Genomic DNA, 20,302 nt, shown 5'->3' with positions numbered 1-20,302 from the left:
TGCTGAGAGTCTGCGCCGATGGCGTCGATGTGATCGGAGACAGAAACTACTGAATATGTATTCTATTTTTGCTATTCTGCATGTATTATCAACGCATCCTCGGCATTTGCCCATCTGCGTTGTCTTTTCACTAGGCAATACGTCTACCAATTGATGCTTATGTGCTTGCCGGACCAGGTCATGTAGCTAAGCCAAACAGCCCACCTATCTGTTGGATAGGCACCATTGTCCAGCCCACTGGTATTTTACAGCTAGTTGTAGATGCATGCGTGAGTGTAAGCATTAGAGTGTTAGTGATGGTGTATTGAAGGCGCCAACTCTTTCTAATCCACTCTGATGGCTAACTCCCTATTAAACTATTATCCTTAAATCTGCCAATCTCCGGCCAATCTCTGCCAATCCAGCAAGCCGCAACCAAAGCCGGTGACCCCCTTCAGCGCGTATACTTCTGGGTGGATCTGGAATGAAAAGAAGATAGTGGGCCGCACCACTTGTTGGTGCGGCCCGTAGGGTGGGGCGGGGCAAGATGGGTCGCGGGGCAAGATAGGTCAGTGCGATTTTCGGGCACATTTCTCATGTTTTGATTATGTTAGTAATTTTGTTAGATGACCAGCATGAATATACAAAATTTTGGGGCATTGATTGAAAAATTATTCACACTCATTGGAAATAAAAAATAAAATGGTTTTTAGCCATTTTTCTTATGCGATACATTCCATATAATCTCCATATAAACGGCCGCGGGGCAAGATGGGTCACCTTCAATTTTGAACGTATTTTTGGAGCATTCAAAAGTAATTTATTTTTTATTACAAGACTATCTTATAAATGACTTCAATCAAGCGGAATGAACGCTCAAAATTATAACATAAAATTATGATAATTTTTTAGTGAAAACATCGATTTTCAAGTCGCCTTAGGACCACTCAAATCGTAATTTTTTTTATATTCGAAATAAATTTTTAAAATGTTTACTAGTAGCTCTTGTTTACTCAGTATGGATATGGAGCAAATATGAATGCGGAATAAATCTTATATTTTGACGTTTTTCGTTGAGAAAATGTGAATTACTTAAAAAGGGGCCCATCTTGCCCCGCACTTTTTTCACGGCGCAAAATCGATCACTTTTTAAAACTGCTTGTTTAACATCATATTTTGTATTTAATGAACTTTTTATCGTCTTTTAGTATAGCTAACTAGTGTATTTAAGAGTAGCGGACGAATACAAACCAATACGATTTGTATTTACAAAGTTATGGTGATCCATCCTTAGGTGACCCACCTTGCCCCGTCCCACCCTATATTTTAGTATTACGTTGTAACAATCTGTCAACACCCCACAGTTCCGTGGAGCAAGGTGGTGTAGAGTTAGATGTTCCAGGACACCCAAGAACTTTCGCGAGTAAAGGCTTTAATATCTACGAGCGTAATAGATTGATTGTTGTTACAATACGGATACTGTGCAGCATCCTACAGGTCTATGGAGCAATGTTCTGTAAATGAATAATTATCAAACATGACCTCCAATTTTGATCTCCAAGAACTTCCGCAAGTAAAGGCCTGAAGGTCTACAAACATAGGCAATGCTACATTACCGATGCGTTGTAACATCACAGAGGTCCATTAAACATGGTATTGACGAGTATTCATTTCTAAAGATATGCTAAGCCTTCCATGAACTTCCGCTAGTTAAGCCCCTTAGATCTACAGGCGTACTCAATGGATTAGGTATTCTTACATGACTGATACGATGCAACATGCTACAGATACATGAGCATGGTTCTGTAGAGAACTACTTTGCAAAGATAATCTAGGACCTCCAGGAACTCCCACGAGTAAAGGCCTTAAGATCTACAAGCGTAATCAATGGTTTGTTGTTACATTACTGATACACTGTAACATCCTACAGGTCCATGAACCATTTTTCTGTGAGGAACTAATTTCCAAAGCTTTGGTTCTAGATGTTCTAGGTGCTCCAAGAACTTCCACGAGTAAAGACCTGAAGGTCTACAAGCGTTATTAATGGTTTGTTGTCACATTACTGATGCAGTGTTACAACCTACGGGTCCATTGAGCATTGTGCTGAAGTGAAATTATTTCCAAAGATATGCTTGGTCTCATGAATATCTGCGAATTAAGGCCTTAAGATCTAGAAGCGTAATCAATGGATTGTTCTTACATGACTGATACGGTGCAACATTCTACAGGTCCATGGATCATGATTCTAGAACTACTTTCTAAAGATGATCTAGGTCCTCCAAGAACCCCCACGAGTAAAGGCCTTAGAATCTACAAGCGTAATCAATGAATTATTTTTGCATGACTGATACGATGCAACATCCTGCAGATCCAAGAACCATTTTTCTGTAAAGAACTAATATCCAAAAGTGTTATAGATCTTCCAAGGCTTCCACGAATAAACACCTGAAGATCTACAAGCGTTATCGTTGGACTATTGCCACATTACTGATACAGTATAGCGTCCTACAGGTCTAGGGAGCATAGTTCTGTAAAGAAATAATTTTCAAAGACAGTCGACGGTTTCCAAGAACTTCCACTAGTATATACCTGAAGATCTACAAGCGTTATCGATAGTTTGTTGTCACATTACCAGATACAGTATATAGCGTCCTACAGGTCCAGGGAGCATAGTTCCGTTGAGAAATAATTGTCAAAGATCTTCTAGGTCCTCCAAGAACTTTCATGAGTAAAAGCCTTAGATCAACTAGCGTAATCAATGGATTGTTCTAACATTAGGGTGGGGCGGGGCAAGATGGGTCAGTGTTATTTTCGGGCGCATTACTCATGTTTTGATTATGTTAATAATTTTGTTAGATGACCAGCATGAATATACAAAAGAATGGGGCATTGATTAAAAAAATATTCACTCTCATTAGAAATAAAAAATAAAATGGTTTTTAGCCATTTTTCTTATGGGATACATTCCATATAATCTCCAAATAAACGGTCGCGGGGCAAGATGGGTCACCTTCAATTTTGAACGTATTTTTGAAGCATTCAAAAGTTATTTATTTTTATTATAAGAATATCTCATAAATGACTTCAATCAAGCGGAATGAATGCTCAAAATTATTACATAAAAATATGATATTTTTTTAGTGAAAACATCGATTTTCAAGTCGCCCTAGGACCACTCAAATTGTAAAGTTTTTTTTATATTCCAAATAAATTTATAAAATGTTTACTAGTAGCTCTGGTTTACTCAGTATGGATATGGAGCATATATGAATGCGGAACAAATCTTATTTTTTGACGTTTTCGTTGAGAAAATGTGAATTACTTAGAAGGTGACCCATCTTGCCCCGCACTTTTTTCAAGGCGCAAAATCGATCACTTTTTAAAACTGCTTTTTTAACATCATATTTGGTATTTAATGAACTTTTTATCGACTTTTAGCATAGCTAAAAGAGTAGCGGACGAATACAAACCAATACGATTTGTATTTACAAAGTTATGGTGATCCATCCTTAGGTGACCCATCTTGCCCCGCCCCACCCTACTTATAGGATGCAAGATCACACAAGATCATGGAGCATTGAACTGAAGAGAACAAATCTCCAAAGATATTCCAAGTCCTCCAAAAACTTCCGCGAGTAGGGGCCTTAAGAAGATCTACTAGGGCAATCTATGGATTTCCATTATATTACTGATGCTGTGCAACATCCTACAGGTCCATGGAGAATTGTGTAATGAACTAATTGCCAAAGATGTTCTAGGTTTCCCAAGAACTTCCGTGAATAAAGCCCTTAGGATCTCCAAGGGTAATCAATGCATTGTTGTTTCATTACTGATGCGGTGCAACATCCTTCAGGATTTCCGCTTGTCAACTGCGACTACGATAGCTTGGAACTTTGGTCAACTTCGGACTTACTATTGAGTTCTCGCATTGGTAAAGAATTGAAAGAGTCCATTGATTATGCTTATTGATCCTAAGGCCTTTACTCGCGAAAGATCTTAGATTACCTAGAACATCTTTGAAAATAACTTCTCTGTATAACCGTGCTCCATAAATCTGCATGATGTTACACCGTATAAGTAATGTAAAAGCAATTAATTAATTACGCTAGTAGATTAAGGCCTTTACTTGCGGAAGTTCTGGATGACCTAGAAAACGTTAACACAAGGTGTTGACTCAATTTTGAAAATCAAATTGCCTGACTTTCCCTTACTAAAAATTCCAGGTCGCGTAAATCGAAGCTTTAGGTTGTCTTACAAGAAGCTCCAACTCTCAAACTGCATTCAAAAACCGCATAACGAGAGACAGTTGACTGCTTATCCCTTGAAAAAGGTCCAATACACGGGACCGAAACGGCGGGCTATGCCAAACTAGCCGTTTCAATGCTCTTAGGTAGACTGAGGAAGCCACAACAGTTCAACATTTCCTCCCAGTCGTATACCTCCTCAAAATTGTTGATTAACTTAACACAAGCCCGAAGAGCTGAAAAATCTTTATGTACCGACAAAATTAGATTATATCAAGAAGTTTCGGAAAAAAATGAATTCTTCACATAGTTTGCGGACAAAACATACCTTCAATTAGATTAGCACTTTATTCGTTCCCATCGGAACCGTGCTCCATTATAATCGACAGAGCAGAAATATCATCCACTCCCTGCTCCAACTGGAACTCCGGTTCATCATTCTCCACCAGCATGTCATCCTGAGACATCACCATATGCACCATCCGGCCAACATTACTTTCGTCCATCTCCACCTCCTCCAGATCCATATCGGTGGTTTTCTCCTTACCCGACGTGGAAGGCGTTTCTTTAGCAGCCGCAGCTGCGTTGGCTGCCTTTTCCGACCTCTTGTTAGCGATGGTCTTCAACAACGCTTCGGCCTCGCGTTTGGACTCTTCGTATTCCAAGCATTTGTATGCGAAGTGCGATGCCTTGTCGAATTGCTCGTGTTTTTCGTAGAAGCTGCCCAACGTTAGGTAGGCGTGACAAAGGGAACTTTTATCTGCAACGGCTTTTTCGTCCGAGCAGTAGCGAAGGAACGCCGGAATAGCCTTTTCAATTTCCTCCCGCCGCTCGTACAGACGAGCCAGGTTATACAAGGCCACGCCCTCGATGTCACCCACGTTGTAAGCCTTCTGGTAGCACTTGAGGGCGTTGTCTCCCTTATCCAGCTTTTCGTAGGTCTCACCCAGAGCCACCAACATTCGACTGTCGTACGGACGCAGCTGTTGGGCTGCCTTGTAGTAGTGGAGACTGTAGAAGGGCATTTTCAGGATTTCGTAAGCCTGGCCCAGACCATACCAGGCTCGGAAGTCTCGGCGGTTGACCTCTAGAAAAAATATAATCTTATTAAGTACACCGGAGATTTAATTAAAAAATATCATACGGGCCTCCAACTTACCAATAGCTTGGCGGTAGCTCTGAATCGCCGCATTGGTGTTCTTCATCTCCATGAACTCGTGCCCCATGAGTGTCCACGCCGACAAATACCGCGGATTGAGTTTCAACGCCCGCTGAAAGTACACCACGGCCTTGTGGTGATCGGCCCGAATGCTGTAGTAATTTCCCACCACGCAGCACGTCTCCGCGCTGTACTTATTGATATCCACCGCCCTGTGCGCCAGATGAGCCATCTCAGTCTTCATTTCCTTCACGAATAGCAGGTTCGAGTAGGAATCCAAATTATCCAACCGGAAGGGGTCCTCCTCGTGCAGCTGACGGAATATTTCAATCGATTTGTCCACATCCCGCTTATTCGAAAACCCAATCGCCAACTGTGTTGGAACGAATATGCATTTGCCGAATCCTGCGGCCTGAAGGTGCTCGAAGATTTTGATTCCCTCGTCGTTCAGGAACAACTCAATGTACGTATACCCAACGAATATCTGCTTCATCCAATGGTTAGGCAGTTTGAGATTCAGAAGCATAGTTTTATCCGTTACCAGCGGAGCCAATTCCAACCAAGCTCCCCACAATGTCGGTTCTGCGTTGACGGCATCCACGAAAACTTGCACCGCCATCTGGGTCAAATCCAACTTCTTCAGTATGACCCCGTACAGCCACATGCAGTACCCGTCCAACTTGCGTTGCCCATACTCCGCCCGAAGCGTGGCCAATAGCTCCGAAAAATCCTTTAGGTGGCTATTAGCATTCACTATTGAACTGTCGCTCATGTTGTCTAGCCGCTTCTTCTCCTTGGCCATGTAGGTGGCGTACATGTGCAGGAAGCGCGGCACCGGCGACGTACAATTCCGGGTAAAGTACGCCGACCGGTCGTACTCCCGCACATCGAAGTAACTCTTCGACAGCACGTACACATCGTATTCCTCCTCGGTGATGCCGGTGTGCAGATTTTCAAACGATTTCCCTCCCAAACTCACCGAGACGTCCGTCAGTCCGTGATTCAGCTCCGAGAGCCATTTGACGCTCTGTGCCAGGCCGCGTTTGTTGCACTCGATTATTCCGAGCAGCAGATCTTGTTTTACGTCTTTCAGGTTGATGGAAAACGTTTCGTTCATTTTTTAGGACTCTGAGATATGGTGAAAAGCACGAAATACAGGAAAAACTTTTTACTATTCCACAGCAACTTGCATTATTTTCAAGCCGAGAAAAGTCGCAAACCGTTTTGTTTTGTTGTTAGTAGGCACGTAACGCAGTTCGCGACAGCTGCGCGCGGTGAAGTCTGCTGGTGTTACATTCGTTACTCTTTCGATGAAATATTTCTAAGCTGTGAATGAGAGGGTTCGCTACCGGGAAAAGCTTATATTTAAGTCTAAATATGCACCTGGTAAGAAAAGCACTCCAGAAAAAATCCCTCTAGTTACCAAAGGAATTTTGACATCTGATTAGTAAGGGAAAAAATGTCACTTTTCCTTGAGGAATAATTGAACGGAATATTTTTCCGCAAGGAAAAGTAACAGCTTCATTTGATTTGCCCGGCAGGCGTTACGAGCGTTACACAATTTTCATTTCTTTTCAGCTGCGGACCGCTCAAGAAATTTTGAGAACGAAATCATTTCTTGACCGTTTCTTGTCCTACACGCTAAGAAAAAGTTACTCTAAAATGAGTAAGATTCACACAAAACGGAGCTAAACTGGAACAGCTCAAAAAATGAGTAAATTGCATTTCCATCGATAGCGCTGGCCCAAGTGCAAGAATCAAAATAGTTTAAACCGTATAATATTCTTCACATCAGCAAGAATATTATACAACTTAAACTGATGAGATTTTCGCACTTGGGCCGGCGCTATCGCTGGACATAAAATTTACTCAATTTTGAGTTGTCCCACTTTAGCTCCAAAATGAGTGAATTTTCTGACCGTGTATCCTTTTCCACATGTTCCACTTTTGAGGTGCGTACTACACTTTACATGTAACGACAAATCAACCCGAATTATTGCGCATTGCGCAGTTATAAGTGCGACGATGAAGTGCGGAATCTCAAATTAAAGTGCAATTTTGCGTCAGATCGTTCCGGTGTCTTCACCGCACTTATTCATTAGCTCGTGATGAATAAATGCGGTGAAGACACCGGAACGATTTGATGCAATATCGCACTTTTATTTGAGACTAGCTGAATTGCCCGGCTTTGCTCGGGTTTATTTATTGAGGGGGACTGGAGCAAATGCGAAGTCCCATATAGCCGAATGGGTAAACATGCCGCTGTTCCGCAAGATCATGCTTATTCCAGGTGACATAAAAGCCATATTAAAATACTGCCAAAAATCCACAATTCCGAAGCATACTTAGTATACTAAACATTAAATCTACTGATACGTTTCTACGGCATAGAGTGCCATTGTGTTTTCCACACAATCTACAAATTTATGGAAAAAAAGCAAAGAAGCCATTCGAATAAAAACAGTAGCTGAAGAGAGGTAAGTCAAGTTCTATTCCATAACTTAAAGTTTGTTTTGGTTTCTCATCTTTGTCACATGGCATTTGCTAGGTTTATTAGTTTCATATATTTGAATGTAAATAATGATTCTTCATGTTTTTCTCTGTCAAAATAAATTAAAGCTAAATTAAGTGCTTTCACCATTTTTCAACGGCACTTTGAGAAAGTGTTAAAGGTTCATGTAGATCTCAGGTTCCATAGATAAATGTGGCCATAGCGTGATTTATGACCTATCGAATTGCGGAGCCGTGGTTTTAAATCTCAATCAGTAGAAATATGTTTGTGTTACAACGTGTAAGCGTATGCTGTCCGACTCGCTTACGCTAGTCGGACTTAAAAAAGGGATAACACCTCTGTTCGCATTCTACCGGGCAAATGCTTGGATGTGCTGTTCGCCTAGAAGTGAATCGACGCAAACACGGCGCATCGGACTATCGGTACATCGGCGGCTTTCTGCCGCCGATGTTCCTCAGTCCTCCATACAGTTGCAACGCAAAAAAATGCCAAAATAAGTTAAATATTTTATGGTAAACGAATGTTTTACAGTTCACTATCTTGATCTTCAAAATAGCGTCCGATATCGATTTTAGACATACATTCATCAAGCCCGATCGATTGACATCCACATTGCATGGTATCATAGCACAACCCATCATTATATGGCCGCCAGGCTTGACAGAAACTCCCTCGCGAGAAAATGAGGAAGCGATTTTGGCGATTTTCTGAGGAGTGAAAATAAAACTCAGAAATCACAACGCAAATCCTCAACAGCGCCGAGCGCGAGCTTGCCGCGCAGCGAGGAGTTCGTCCAACACTCATAATTGCTTCTTGTGTTTCTCACGTCCACTCACACTCAAAAAGCTCTCGCGAGTTCCACTCCCATACAAAGAAAGACTCTCGAGGCGAAAATCGCACTCAAAAACCCGAAATAATCATCGGCTCTTTTTTCGTTCCCCTCTTCCTCGCTCAGTTTTTATTACCTCTCTGTATGGGGTTCGTTCGCTCCCTCGCGACGAGGCAAAAGCAAAACACCGCTCTAGAGCATGTTGCAATACTCTTTTGATTTCGAGGAGGATTATCAAGCCTGATGGCCGCCATCTTAGATTATGGTCCGCCATCTTGGATTCCAAAATGGCGTCTATATTCGATTTCTACTCGTAAAGCCCGATCGATAGATACCCGTATTGCATGTTTTCATAAATCAAACCACCATTCCATAACCGCCATCTTGGATTATGGTCCGCCATCTTGGTTTTATAACCGCCATCTTGTATTTCAAAATTGCGTCAACTATCTATTTTTGACTTCTACTCGTCAAGTCCGATTGATAGATACCCATATTGCATGGTTTCATAGCTCAAACTACCATTCCATGGTCGCCATCTTGGATTATGGTCCGCCATGTTGGAATTATAGTCTGCCATATTGGATTTCAAAATGGCGTCGGATATTCTTTTTTGACTTCTACTCATCAAGCCCGATCGATAGATACCCATATTGCATGGCATCATAGCTCAAACCACCATTCCATGTCCGCCATCTTAGATTATGGTTCGCCATCTTGGATTCCAAAATGGCGTCAAATATCCATTTTGACTTCTACTCGTCAAGCCCGATTGATAGATACTCTTATTGCATGGTATCATAGCTCAAACCACCATTTCATGGCCGCCATCATGGATTATGGTCCGCCATCTTGGATTCCAAAATGGCGTCATATATCTATTTTTTACTTCTACTCGTCAAGCCCGATTGATAGATACCCATATTGCATGGTATCATAGCTCAAACCACCATTTCATGGCCGCCATCTTAGATTATGGTCCGCCATCTTGGATTCCAAAATGTCGTCAAATATCTATTTTTGACTTCTACTCGTCAAGCCCGATTGATAGATATCCTTATTGCATGGTATAATAGCTCAAACCACCATTTCATGGCCGCCATCATGGATTATGGTCCGCCATCTTGGATTCCAAAATGGCGTCAAATATCCATTTTGACTTCTACTCGTCAAGCCCGATCGATAGATATCCATATTGCATGGTTGAATAGCTCAAACCACCATTCCATGTCCGCCATCTTGGATTATGGTCCGCCATCTTGGATTCCAAAATGGCGTCAAATATCTATTTTTGACTTCTACTCGTTAAGCCCGATTGATAGATACCCTTATTACATGGTATAATAGTTCAAACCAGGGCTGGCATTTCCTCACTCACTGCGCGCAATGCGCAGTTTCAAAACGCAACGCGCAAAGAGCAGGTGGCTACGCAATGAGAAATAAAAAGAACGCAGTGAGCAAACTCACGCGCAGAGAGCAGTTTGCCATTACACACTGCGTTATTTGTTCTGCTCACTGTGAAGGAGTGTGAAAGTAAATTGACAATGAGTGAGGTGAAACGAAGTGAAATCAGAGACAAACAGACGTAACACTGACAAAATTTGCTTTCTATATTTGTCAAGATCCTGATTACTTTGAGAGTTGATGTTTTCGGTAAAGTTGTTAGGCTGATCAAGGGCCTAAAGGTTATGGACCGTTTGAGTCAGTATTCCACCACCAGGTGGTGCTGGAGATCAAACAAATTTTATATTTCATATATCTCAGGACTCTGATCACTTAGAAAGTTGGTGTCTTCGGCAATGTTGTTTGGTAAGTCAAGGGCTCAAAGTAAATGGACCACTTGTTTCGAAACGCCGCCACTAGGCGGCGCTAGTTACACATTTGCAAGATCATGCAAATGATTGATTTTTTTCATTGAGTATTCAACATGTTGTAATTTTGTTCACTTTGAACATATTCAAGTCAAGTCAAATGTTTTACAAAGACCAATATGTTAGCCGTAAATGTGCAAAATTTCATTTCATTCGGTTTAATAAATTCTGAGATATAGCAGTTTAATGAAAAATACTCAAATATGAATCATTTAACTAGAATCGCTCTAACTTCATGTAAAATTATCCAATCAAGCCCAAATTTGTACCATTTAGAGCTAACTAGTTGTGCAATAAGCGATAAAAATTTGAGAATTTTTGGTGCACTCTATAAAAAGTTACAGCTTGCTGAATATTTTTGCGATAATTAATGAAAGTTGCATGCTTCCTCTAATTGATAACTAGCGCCACCTACTAGCAGAATATTGAAACAATTTACCAATCAACTGAAAGGCCTTAACCAACCAAACAACATTGCCGAAGACACCATCTTTCTAAGTGATCAGAATCCTGAAATATATATAATATAAATTTTGTTTGCTCTGTAGCGCCGCCTAGTGGAGGAATTTTCATTCAAACGAATCAAAATTGGTAAATTCTTAACCAGCCAGATATTTTTTCCGAAGACATCAACTCTCGAAGTTATCACGATCATGAGATATTTGGTATAAAACACTCGTCAGTATTACGTCTGTTTGTCTCTGACATAACAGAAATCACAGACAACAAGATGTGATACTTGTGAAAATTTCATACCGTATATCTCAGCACCATGATTACTTAGATAGTTAGTGTGTTTGACAAAGTTGTTAAAATAGTCAAGGTCTTGCTAGTGATAGGCCGTTTGATTATAAATACCTCCACTAGGTGGTGATAGCGATCAAGCAAATTTTATATTCCATATATCTCAGGAATCTGATCACTTAGAAACATGGTGTCTTCGGCAATGTTGTTTGGTTGGTTAAGGCCTTTCCGTTGATTGGTAAATTATTTCAATATTCTACTTCTAGGTGGCGCTAGTTGAAAATGAGTAGAATCATGCAACTTAAAGTATTTATCGCAAAAATATTCAGCAAGCTGTAACTTTTTATAAAGTGCACCAAAAATTCTCAAATTTTTATCGCGTATTCCACAACTAGTTAGCTCTAAATGATACAAATTTGGGCTTGATTAGATAATTTTACATGAAGTTAGAGCGATTCTAGTTAAATGATTCATATTTGAGTATTTTTCATTAAACTGCTATATCTCAGGATTTAGTGAACCGAATGAAATGAAATTTTGCACATTTACGGCTAACATATTGGTCTTTGTAAAACATTTGACTTGACTTGAATATGTTCAAAGAAAACAAAATTACAGCATGTTGAATACTTAATGAAAAAAATCAATCATTTGCATGATCTTGCAAATGTGTAAATTGCGCCGCCTAGTGGCAAAATTTCGAAACAAATTGTCCATGAACTGTAAGCCCTTGACCTACCAAACAACAATGCCGAAGACACCATCTTTCTAAGTGATCAGAGTCCTGAGATATATGGAATATAAAATTTGTTCGATCACTAGCCCCGCCTAATGGAAGAATTCCGAATCAAACTACCCATTACCAGTAGGTCCTTGACCAGCCTAATAATTAAGCCGAAAACACCATCTCTGTAAGTTATCAGGATCCTGAGATATATAGGAAGACATTTTCGTCAGTGTTACGTTCGTTTATCTGTGATTTCTGTCATACCAACTGCGCAATGAGTAGCGCAATGAGCATGCGTGCATCATGTGTCCTTTACTCTTTGCGTGAAACAGATACATTACGCACTGCGCCAAAACGCAGTGCGCCTCAAAGAGCAAAAGATCCGTGAGAATGAGCATCCGTACGCAGCACATTCGTTTGTATTGAATGCGCGCAGCCAGTGGCTCACTGCGTTTTTACACTTTGATGAGAATTCCAGCCCTGGTTCAAACCACCATTTCATCTATTTTTGACTTCTACTCATCAAGCCCGATCGATAGATACCCATATTGCATGGTATCATAGCTCAAACCACCATTCCATGGCCGCCATCTTGGATTATGGTCGGCCATCTTGGATTCCAAAATGGCGTCAAATATCTATTTTTGACTTCTACTCGTCAAGCACGATTGATAGATACCCATATTGCATGGTATCATAGCTCAAACCACTATTCCATGGCCGCCATCTTGGATTATGGTCCGCCATGTTGGATTTATAGTTTACCATATTGGATTTCCAAACGGCGTCGGATATTCATTTTTGACTTCTACTCGTCAAGCCCGATCGATAGATACCCATATTGCATGGTTGAATAGCTCAAACCACCATTCCATGTCCGCCATCTTGGATTATGGTCCGCCACCTTGGATTCCAAAATGGCGTCAAATATCTATTTTTGACTTCTACTCGTCAAGCCCGATTGATAGATACCCATATTGCATGGTATCATAGCTCAAACCACGATTCCATAGCCGCCTTCTTGGATTATGGTCCGCAATGTTGGATTTATAGTCCACCATATTGGATTTCAAAACGGCGTCGGATATTCATTTTGGACTTCTACTCGTCAAGCCCGATCGATAGATACCCATATTGCATGGTATCATAGCTCAAACCACCATTCCATGGCCGCCATCTTGGATTATGGTCCGCCATCTTGGATTCCAAAATGGCGTCGGATATTCATTTTTGACTTCTACTCATCAAGCCCGATCGATAGATACCCATATTGCATGGTATCATAGCTCAAACCACCATTCCATGGCCGCCATCTTGGATTATGGTCCGCCATGTTGGATTTATAGTCCGCCATATTGGATTTCAAAACGGCGTCGAATATTTATTTTTGACTTCTACTCGTCAAGCCCGATCGATAGATACCCATATTGCATGGTATCATAGCTCAAACCACCATTCCATGGCCGCCATCTTGGATTATGGTCCGCCATCTTCGATTCCAAAATGGCGTCAAATATCTATTTTCGACTTCTACTCGTCAAGCCCGATTGATAGATACGCATATTGCATGGTATCATAGCTCAAACCACCATTCCAAGGCCGCCATCTTGGATTATGGTCCGCCATGTTGGATTTATAGTCCACCATATTGGATTTCAAAATGGCGTCGGATATTCATTTTTGACTTCTACTCATCAAGCCCGATCGATAGATACCCATATTGCATGGTATAATAGCTCAAACCACCATTCCATGGCCGCCATCTTGGATTATGGTCCGCCATCTTGGATTCCAAAATGGCGTCAAATATCTATTTTTGACTTCTACTCGTCAAGCCCGATTGATAGATACCCATATTGCATGGTATCATAGCTCAAACCACCATGCCATGGCCGCCATCTTGGATTATGGTCCGCCATCTTGGATTCCAAAATGGTGTCAAACATCTATTTTTGACTTCTACTCGTCAAGCCCGATTGATAGATACCCATATTGCATGGTATCATAGCTCAAACCACCATTCCATGGCCGCCATCTTGGATTATGGTCCGCCATGTTGGATTTATAGTCCGCCATATTGGATTTCAAAATGGCGCCGGATATTCATTTTTGAATTCTACTCATCAAGCCCGATTGATAGATACCCATATTGCATGATATAATAGCTCAAACCACGATTCCATGGCCGCCATCTTGGATTATAGTCCGCCATCTTGGAACCCGAGCCGCCATCTTGAATTCCAATACCCTTATAACCACCTCCTTAACCTAACAAATGTGTATACGAAATTTGGTTGAAATTGGTTGAGGCACTCCAGAGTTATGCTGGAACATACATACATACATACATACATACAAACATACAAATTAACATACAAATTTACATACAAATTAACATACAAATTAACATACAAATTAACATACAGATTAACATACAAATTAACATACAAACATACATACATTGACTTTTATATATATAGATTTCTCACTTTGTCGTAGTCCAGTTAGCAATGCAATAAACTATAATATTGTCGTTTTCGTTTTTGCGGTGGAGCTACACCGCCCAACTAACATTTTTTGCTGAATAAGAGTTTAAACGAGCTTTCTTCCGAATGCGCCTGCTCCATAATCTCTTATGCAGCTACTTTTGTTAGTAGGGCGGTGTAGCACTTTTGCACCGAAAATGTTCGTTTTTGATTTTCGTGCTACACCGGTGCAGCACTTTTTCTGCACCTCACATGATAGTGTAGCACACCGTGTCCACCAATCAGCGTTTGCAAAGTTGTCAATATTTTAGTAGGGGTACTCACTAAACAGATAATTTTCTGCTTATTTGAAATGTTTCATGATTTTGCGAATGAAATAATCAAAGATCGCCTTGGTGATCGCGACGTTTAATCAGTTTAATCGGTTTACGCCGTTCAGTGAGTCCCCCTAGTGTTTATACACGCACACCAATGCAACTACACCGAAAATGTTCGTTTATTCTGCAAAAAGTGTAGCACGAAAACGACATAAGTTGTTTGTTGTTTGTCGCAATAGGGTACTGCAAGCACCTGATCTAACCTCACTTTGTCTGACAGTTCAGCGAGCTTGTTTACAAGGTGTTAGAATTTTTAACGAGTGGCAAAAATTAAATTTACGTTTTCCGTTCCGAAACCATTACCGATATACCGATTATATTCATCTCTACTAGTACAAAACCAATCGTCTAATTACCGTTTTACTGAAATTGTATCAAAAAACAGTTTTGCCGGATCTCCGCCAGAGACTAATGTCGAATTCGTTTATTCCCGACGGTGCACTGCACCTGTTACAAACGCAATATAATTAAAATTAATTTTTCAAGATTTTTCATTGATGACGCAGACGGGTCTACCCGACGCAATTATCAGTCTATCTATCACCTCAACATTGTAGGATTAGTCATTACAAGAGACTGTCGCCTCTGTAGAAGTAGACGAAAAGGACAGACAAAAAATAACAACTGATAAAGATAGGGCCCTAATCTTGACCCTACTGCAACGGGCAAACGCAGGTACCGCACATGATAGAGAAATGCAAATAATATGATAATACGTCATTCTTTTAGACATAGGCTTAGTATATAAGGATGTTTGAAATAGATGAAGAGAGGTCAGTTGAAATTTAGTGTTTCATTCAGAAAGTTATCCGTCCCTTTGATCCTCGTCAAGACGACCCTTGTTCAAGGTAGTTACCAAACTCTCTAAAGAGGCCAGGACTTCTGCTGCAAGTAACCAGCCCTTAGGTTTTTGGAATCTCACCCAACAAGTTCACTTGGAACTTGTAAAATATTCAATCCAAAACTCCCTCAGTAAACCTTACGCTCTCAAACCATTAGAGCAATCGGTCTGAGGCTTAGTGAGGAAAACAATATTTTACAAGAAGAGGTTTCTTCTGTTGATCAAGTTTCACCTCAGACAGTATCGGCACGGTACGCATCCCTTCGCGCGTTTTACGGCCGAGACAGCACCGGTGTAGCAATTGACACCGAAAAAACGAACGGTTTCGGTGCAATTTGTTAACAGCTTATGATGGTATTAGTAAGAGCGGGTGAGAGCGTCAATGAAAATAATGAAAAATGTCGAAAATAAACATAATTAATGTTTTCATGATTCAGTGATGAACAAAATTATTTCAATTTATTTATATTTTTACTTCCTATATCCAATTGAACAATTTCAAAAGTTTTCAGTAATCCACTTGTACATGATAAACTTGTAACGATCAATTGTCTGTGGATCAATGATACTTGGAAATTATTATCCAATCCCGCATAGAAAAATACTATTCATGGGCTCATGGCATCGTTCATATTATAGTGTCCATTGGAGCAATAATAACTATTCAAGTAGTAATCGTTTTATGATATAATGATACGACTTGAACAATTTCAACAATTCAGAATTGTTTAAGTATCATTGAACGTATGATACTGATACGTTGAATAATAATTCAATCATTTTTAATAATAGGATTTACCAAAATTGCAGCGACAAAAATAATGCGTTTGTCTTTTTTCACTATATTTAGTATTATTAATGATTTAAATAAGAGAGCATCACACTAATTTGCACTATTGTTTGTTTTTCGATGGCGTTTACGCACAATTGTTTGGCATCTCTTGTACAAAAATGAATTTAACACTTTTCATCTGTCGTGCTTACCACCACCTAGACTACCACCGACCACGGGCGGAGCTTCAAGAGAGGTAGGGAACGAAATGCGGCACTTATAAGCACGAAAAACACACCAGGAGTGCAGACAATTTCAGGTTCTTGTTACGACACTGATAACTGCTGCCGTTAACGTTTCCAGCGAGCAATTGCTACCAGCTAATCACTTCAAGTTATTTTAAAACCTATCTTCCGATGCGGCAAATGCTAGAGCTGCTGATCAAGGAAGATGTTCCGCGAATTCGACAGGATTTTCAGTTCTAGAACCACTACCACTTGTAAACGCTCGCGACCGACAATTCAATTTGGCCAAGTACGGAGACACCGCGCGATAAGGAGCAAGCGCATCAAAAACACGGTTCGATTCCCGATTCAGTCTCAGATCCAGTAAACTGTTAAAAAAATCCTCACAATGTAAACAACGATTCATATAATGATACAAAACTTGACAGTGCCCAGCGAATGCTCGCAGGGGTGTATTTTTTCTAGTCGATGAAAATATTTCATGAAACATTTCCGTTTTGTTTTAATTATTCACTGAATCGTAAACAATATGATAAAGCGATTATTATATGAATGATATTGCTAAAATTTTGTTCGAGAAAAATGGCATTTTTGAATGGTAACGATACTTAACGACCCATTCGGTCTATCATTAAAACTCCATAAATGATAACTTGTAACATCGATATGATTCATTGTAACGTCGATTTATAATCCAGTTTATGATAACACGAATAATAAGAAAATGATATCCCGTATGGCTTATGTATGATACCGTTCTATTCGGGATGTTTTAATACTCTTTTGCAATTAAAAGCAACTTTACAGAATTTAAACATTTTCGTTGGCCAATAAAAAAATGCTGACATCCAATTTTAAACGTACACAAATTTAACACTAACAGTGTTAAAGGCAGTTCAATAGAAAACGGTTAGCTACAACGTAAAAAGAAAAAAAAATGAATGCTTTTTAAAACATAACGTTATTAAAACTCATTTTAAAAACTCTTTAACCATCCTTTTCAGGGTGGCCACCCAGTCGGGAATTTCGGGAAAACCGGGAAAAGCTCGGGAATTCGATACCACCGGGAAAAAGTCGGGAAAACCTCGGGAATTGTTGCTAGCCACCGGGAATTTCCAAAATTCTTAAATTTATACAGTCTCCACAAGCATAAATACGAGAATCTGTGGAAAATGCAGCCAACAACTGTTAAACTATATAACATAGTGGGTGAACTGGCGTAAAAACCATTCTTGGAGATTAATATCTTGTCCTCGTGTTGTTACCTAACACTAGGGGCAAGACACTGTGCAATCCGGAGCAACTCTGAGCAATCCTGAGTAACTCTTTTCGCTCGAATCCATTCAGAAACGTCTCTACGAAGCGGGAAATCAGACAAGACTGCTCGATTTTTCACTGGTATCAGGCAACACTTCAGGAAAACCAGAGTGATCCAGAGCAATCCTGAGGAATTCTGAGCAACACTTCGATAACAGAGTTACTCTCGCTGTATCTGTCCTGCCCCTAGACCTAACATCACAATTTGAACAATTTCAAAGATATTCTAAAGAAAATTCTGGTGGAAAGACTGGTTGAGACACATTCAAATATTTATAGATTCATATGTCACTTATGCATTTCAGGATGTACATGTTCCAGAAAACATCAAGCGTCCTATAAAAGTTTTATAAAACATAACAAAAATTATTACTTCTTTCTAAAAAAATATCCTTGTACAATCTCTAGGAGAATATTTGATATAGGCTTTGTCCTTTGAGCGAAAAGTCTTTGAGAAATTCGGATAGGATGCTGATAAAGTTTTGAATGAATGAATGAATTGCCCCAAGATTAAATTTAAATTAAACATTATGAAATTCTGGATGAGTAACTCTGGTGAATTTTTTTTTACAATTTAAAAATAGTTAGTGAAAAATAATTGAAAGAATATTTGAAGGGATTTTTAGTATTTGATGGAATTCCTCAAAGCACGCCTTTTGTAGCTCATAAAAGTATTTCTAATATTTTGTTTAAAAGATTTGTGTTGTTTTTCATGAAGTTTTTGGGTGTACTCATTTATTGTACTTGTGATTAAAAATGTTTGGAGAAAATCGGAGTAAGGTATCGGGAAAATCCGTTTTTGGCGAAGCTTTAGCAGAAGTCCCTGGTAAAACTCCTGGTTCAGCAAATTCTCGAGAATTTTGAGTATTCGTAGTTTCTAGTTAAACTACCAATTGAAATTCTCGCGGGAGTTCAAGTGAGTATTCAAAAGCATCTGGAGCAATATAGTTGTATGATTTATGTAAAAAAATAATCCTCAAATAATGATTCTGCCTCTACATTTTGGGGGAAATACTTACTCAAAAACTAATCTTTCAGAAATTCCTGGAGAAATTCTGGACATATCTGAAAATGTGATCAGAAATTAAATCTCTGAGAGGTTCATATTGCAATCGCTGATGAAATAACTGAATGACTGAATGCTAGACGAGTATCAGACAAAATCTAAGATTTCTTTGAGCTCTCAAATTTCTCCTAGAATTTACGATTCCAGCCTAAGTAACCTGCCTGACTTGCTGCAGTAGCCATTTACGGTATCATAAAGTTCTTCACTGGCTTTCTATTAAAATATCTTGAAAATGATCATCAAAATACTAAACTGAAGATTTCCCTAGAAATCGTTTCCAAAATTCTTTCACGAGTAATCTTTCCAGATATTCCACAAAAAGTTCATCCAGAAGTTTTTTTTTGTTGGCTTAAACAAATGCATAATTTGTACTAGTTGGTCATCTATGATTTTAAGGAATGTTTAATGAAGATGTCGTTTCTTCAATGCCCATCATTGGATACGAGACAAACAACGCATAACTTATTTTCAAGTTCATATGAATACTTTGTTAAATCCAAGGATTTAAAAATATTCAATATCAATTCTCTTATTTATTTTCTTAGTAAGTTACGTTTAAATTTCACTGTAAATCATTCTATTTTAGAATCGGGAAAAATTTCAAAAACCTATCGGGAAAACCGGGAAAAACTCGGGAATTTTATTTGCCACTCTGAGTGGCCACCCTGCCTTTTGTGGCATTTGTTTGACTTTCAATGTATTTGAAAAAATCAATATTTGCTGTAATTGAAGAAAACAGAATTTTCGGTTTTCGAAATTTACTGTAGCTACAAAATGTTACTTCAGTAACATTTCAGTTCAATTTGAATTAATAGATTTTTATTCTTTTCAGGGCTTATCAAAACTTTATTACGTCATTTTTTTTTTTCATATATCATAGATCACCTTGCCACAGAAAATTCTAATGATTAAAATCATCAAAAGCAATCCACATGTTTGCGATACATATTCAAAAAAATAGTGATGGGAAAAATATACGTTGAATCAACTCTTTGAAATTTTATGTTACCGATAAATTTTGAAGATTCCTCAGAAGTTGAAATAATTTTTGAACGCACAGATTTGCTGTTTGGAAATTAAAACATCTCAAAATAAACGAATATCCAAGAAAATTGTTTACCTAATGCCGAAGA

At 39.3% G+C, this 20,302-nt stretch overlaps 1 protein-coding gene across 1 annotated transcript; it reads right to left on the bottom strand.

Annotated features, from left to right (window-relative positions):
* Window positions 1-4,533: 4,533 nt before the first annotated feature.
* On the bottom strand, window positions 4,534-6,664 carry LOC109420702 (cell division cycle protein 23 homolog). The gene is made up of 2 exons (XM_019695155.3): window positions 5,383-6,664; window positions 4,534-5,310 (listed from the first exon to the last, which is right to left on the bottom strand). Exons 1-2 carry the CDS (start codon window positions 6,497-6,499, stop codon window positions 4,571-4,573), a joined length of 1,857 nt encoding a protein of 618 aa, XP_019550700.1. The 5' UTR covers window positions 6,500-6,664; the 3' UTR covers window positions 4,534-4,570.
* Between the last annotated feature and the right edge of the window lie 13,638 nt (window positions 6,665-20,302).

This window comes from Aedes albopictus, chromosome 2 (genome assembly GCF_035046485.1).
Source record: "Aedes albopictus strain Foshan chromosome 2, AalbF5, whole genome shotgun sequence".
NCBI lineage: Eukaryota > Metazoa > Arthropoda > Insecta > Diptera > Culicidae > Aedes > Aedes albopictus.
Note: the sequence above shows the minus strand (reverse complement) of the source record. Positions and strands in the feature narration are given on the sequence as shown.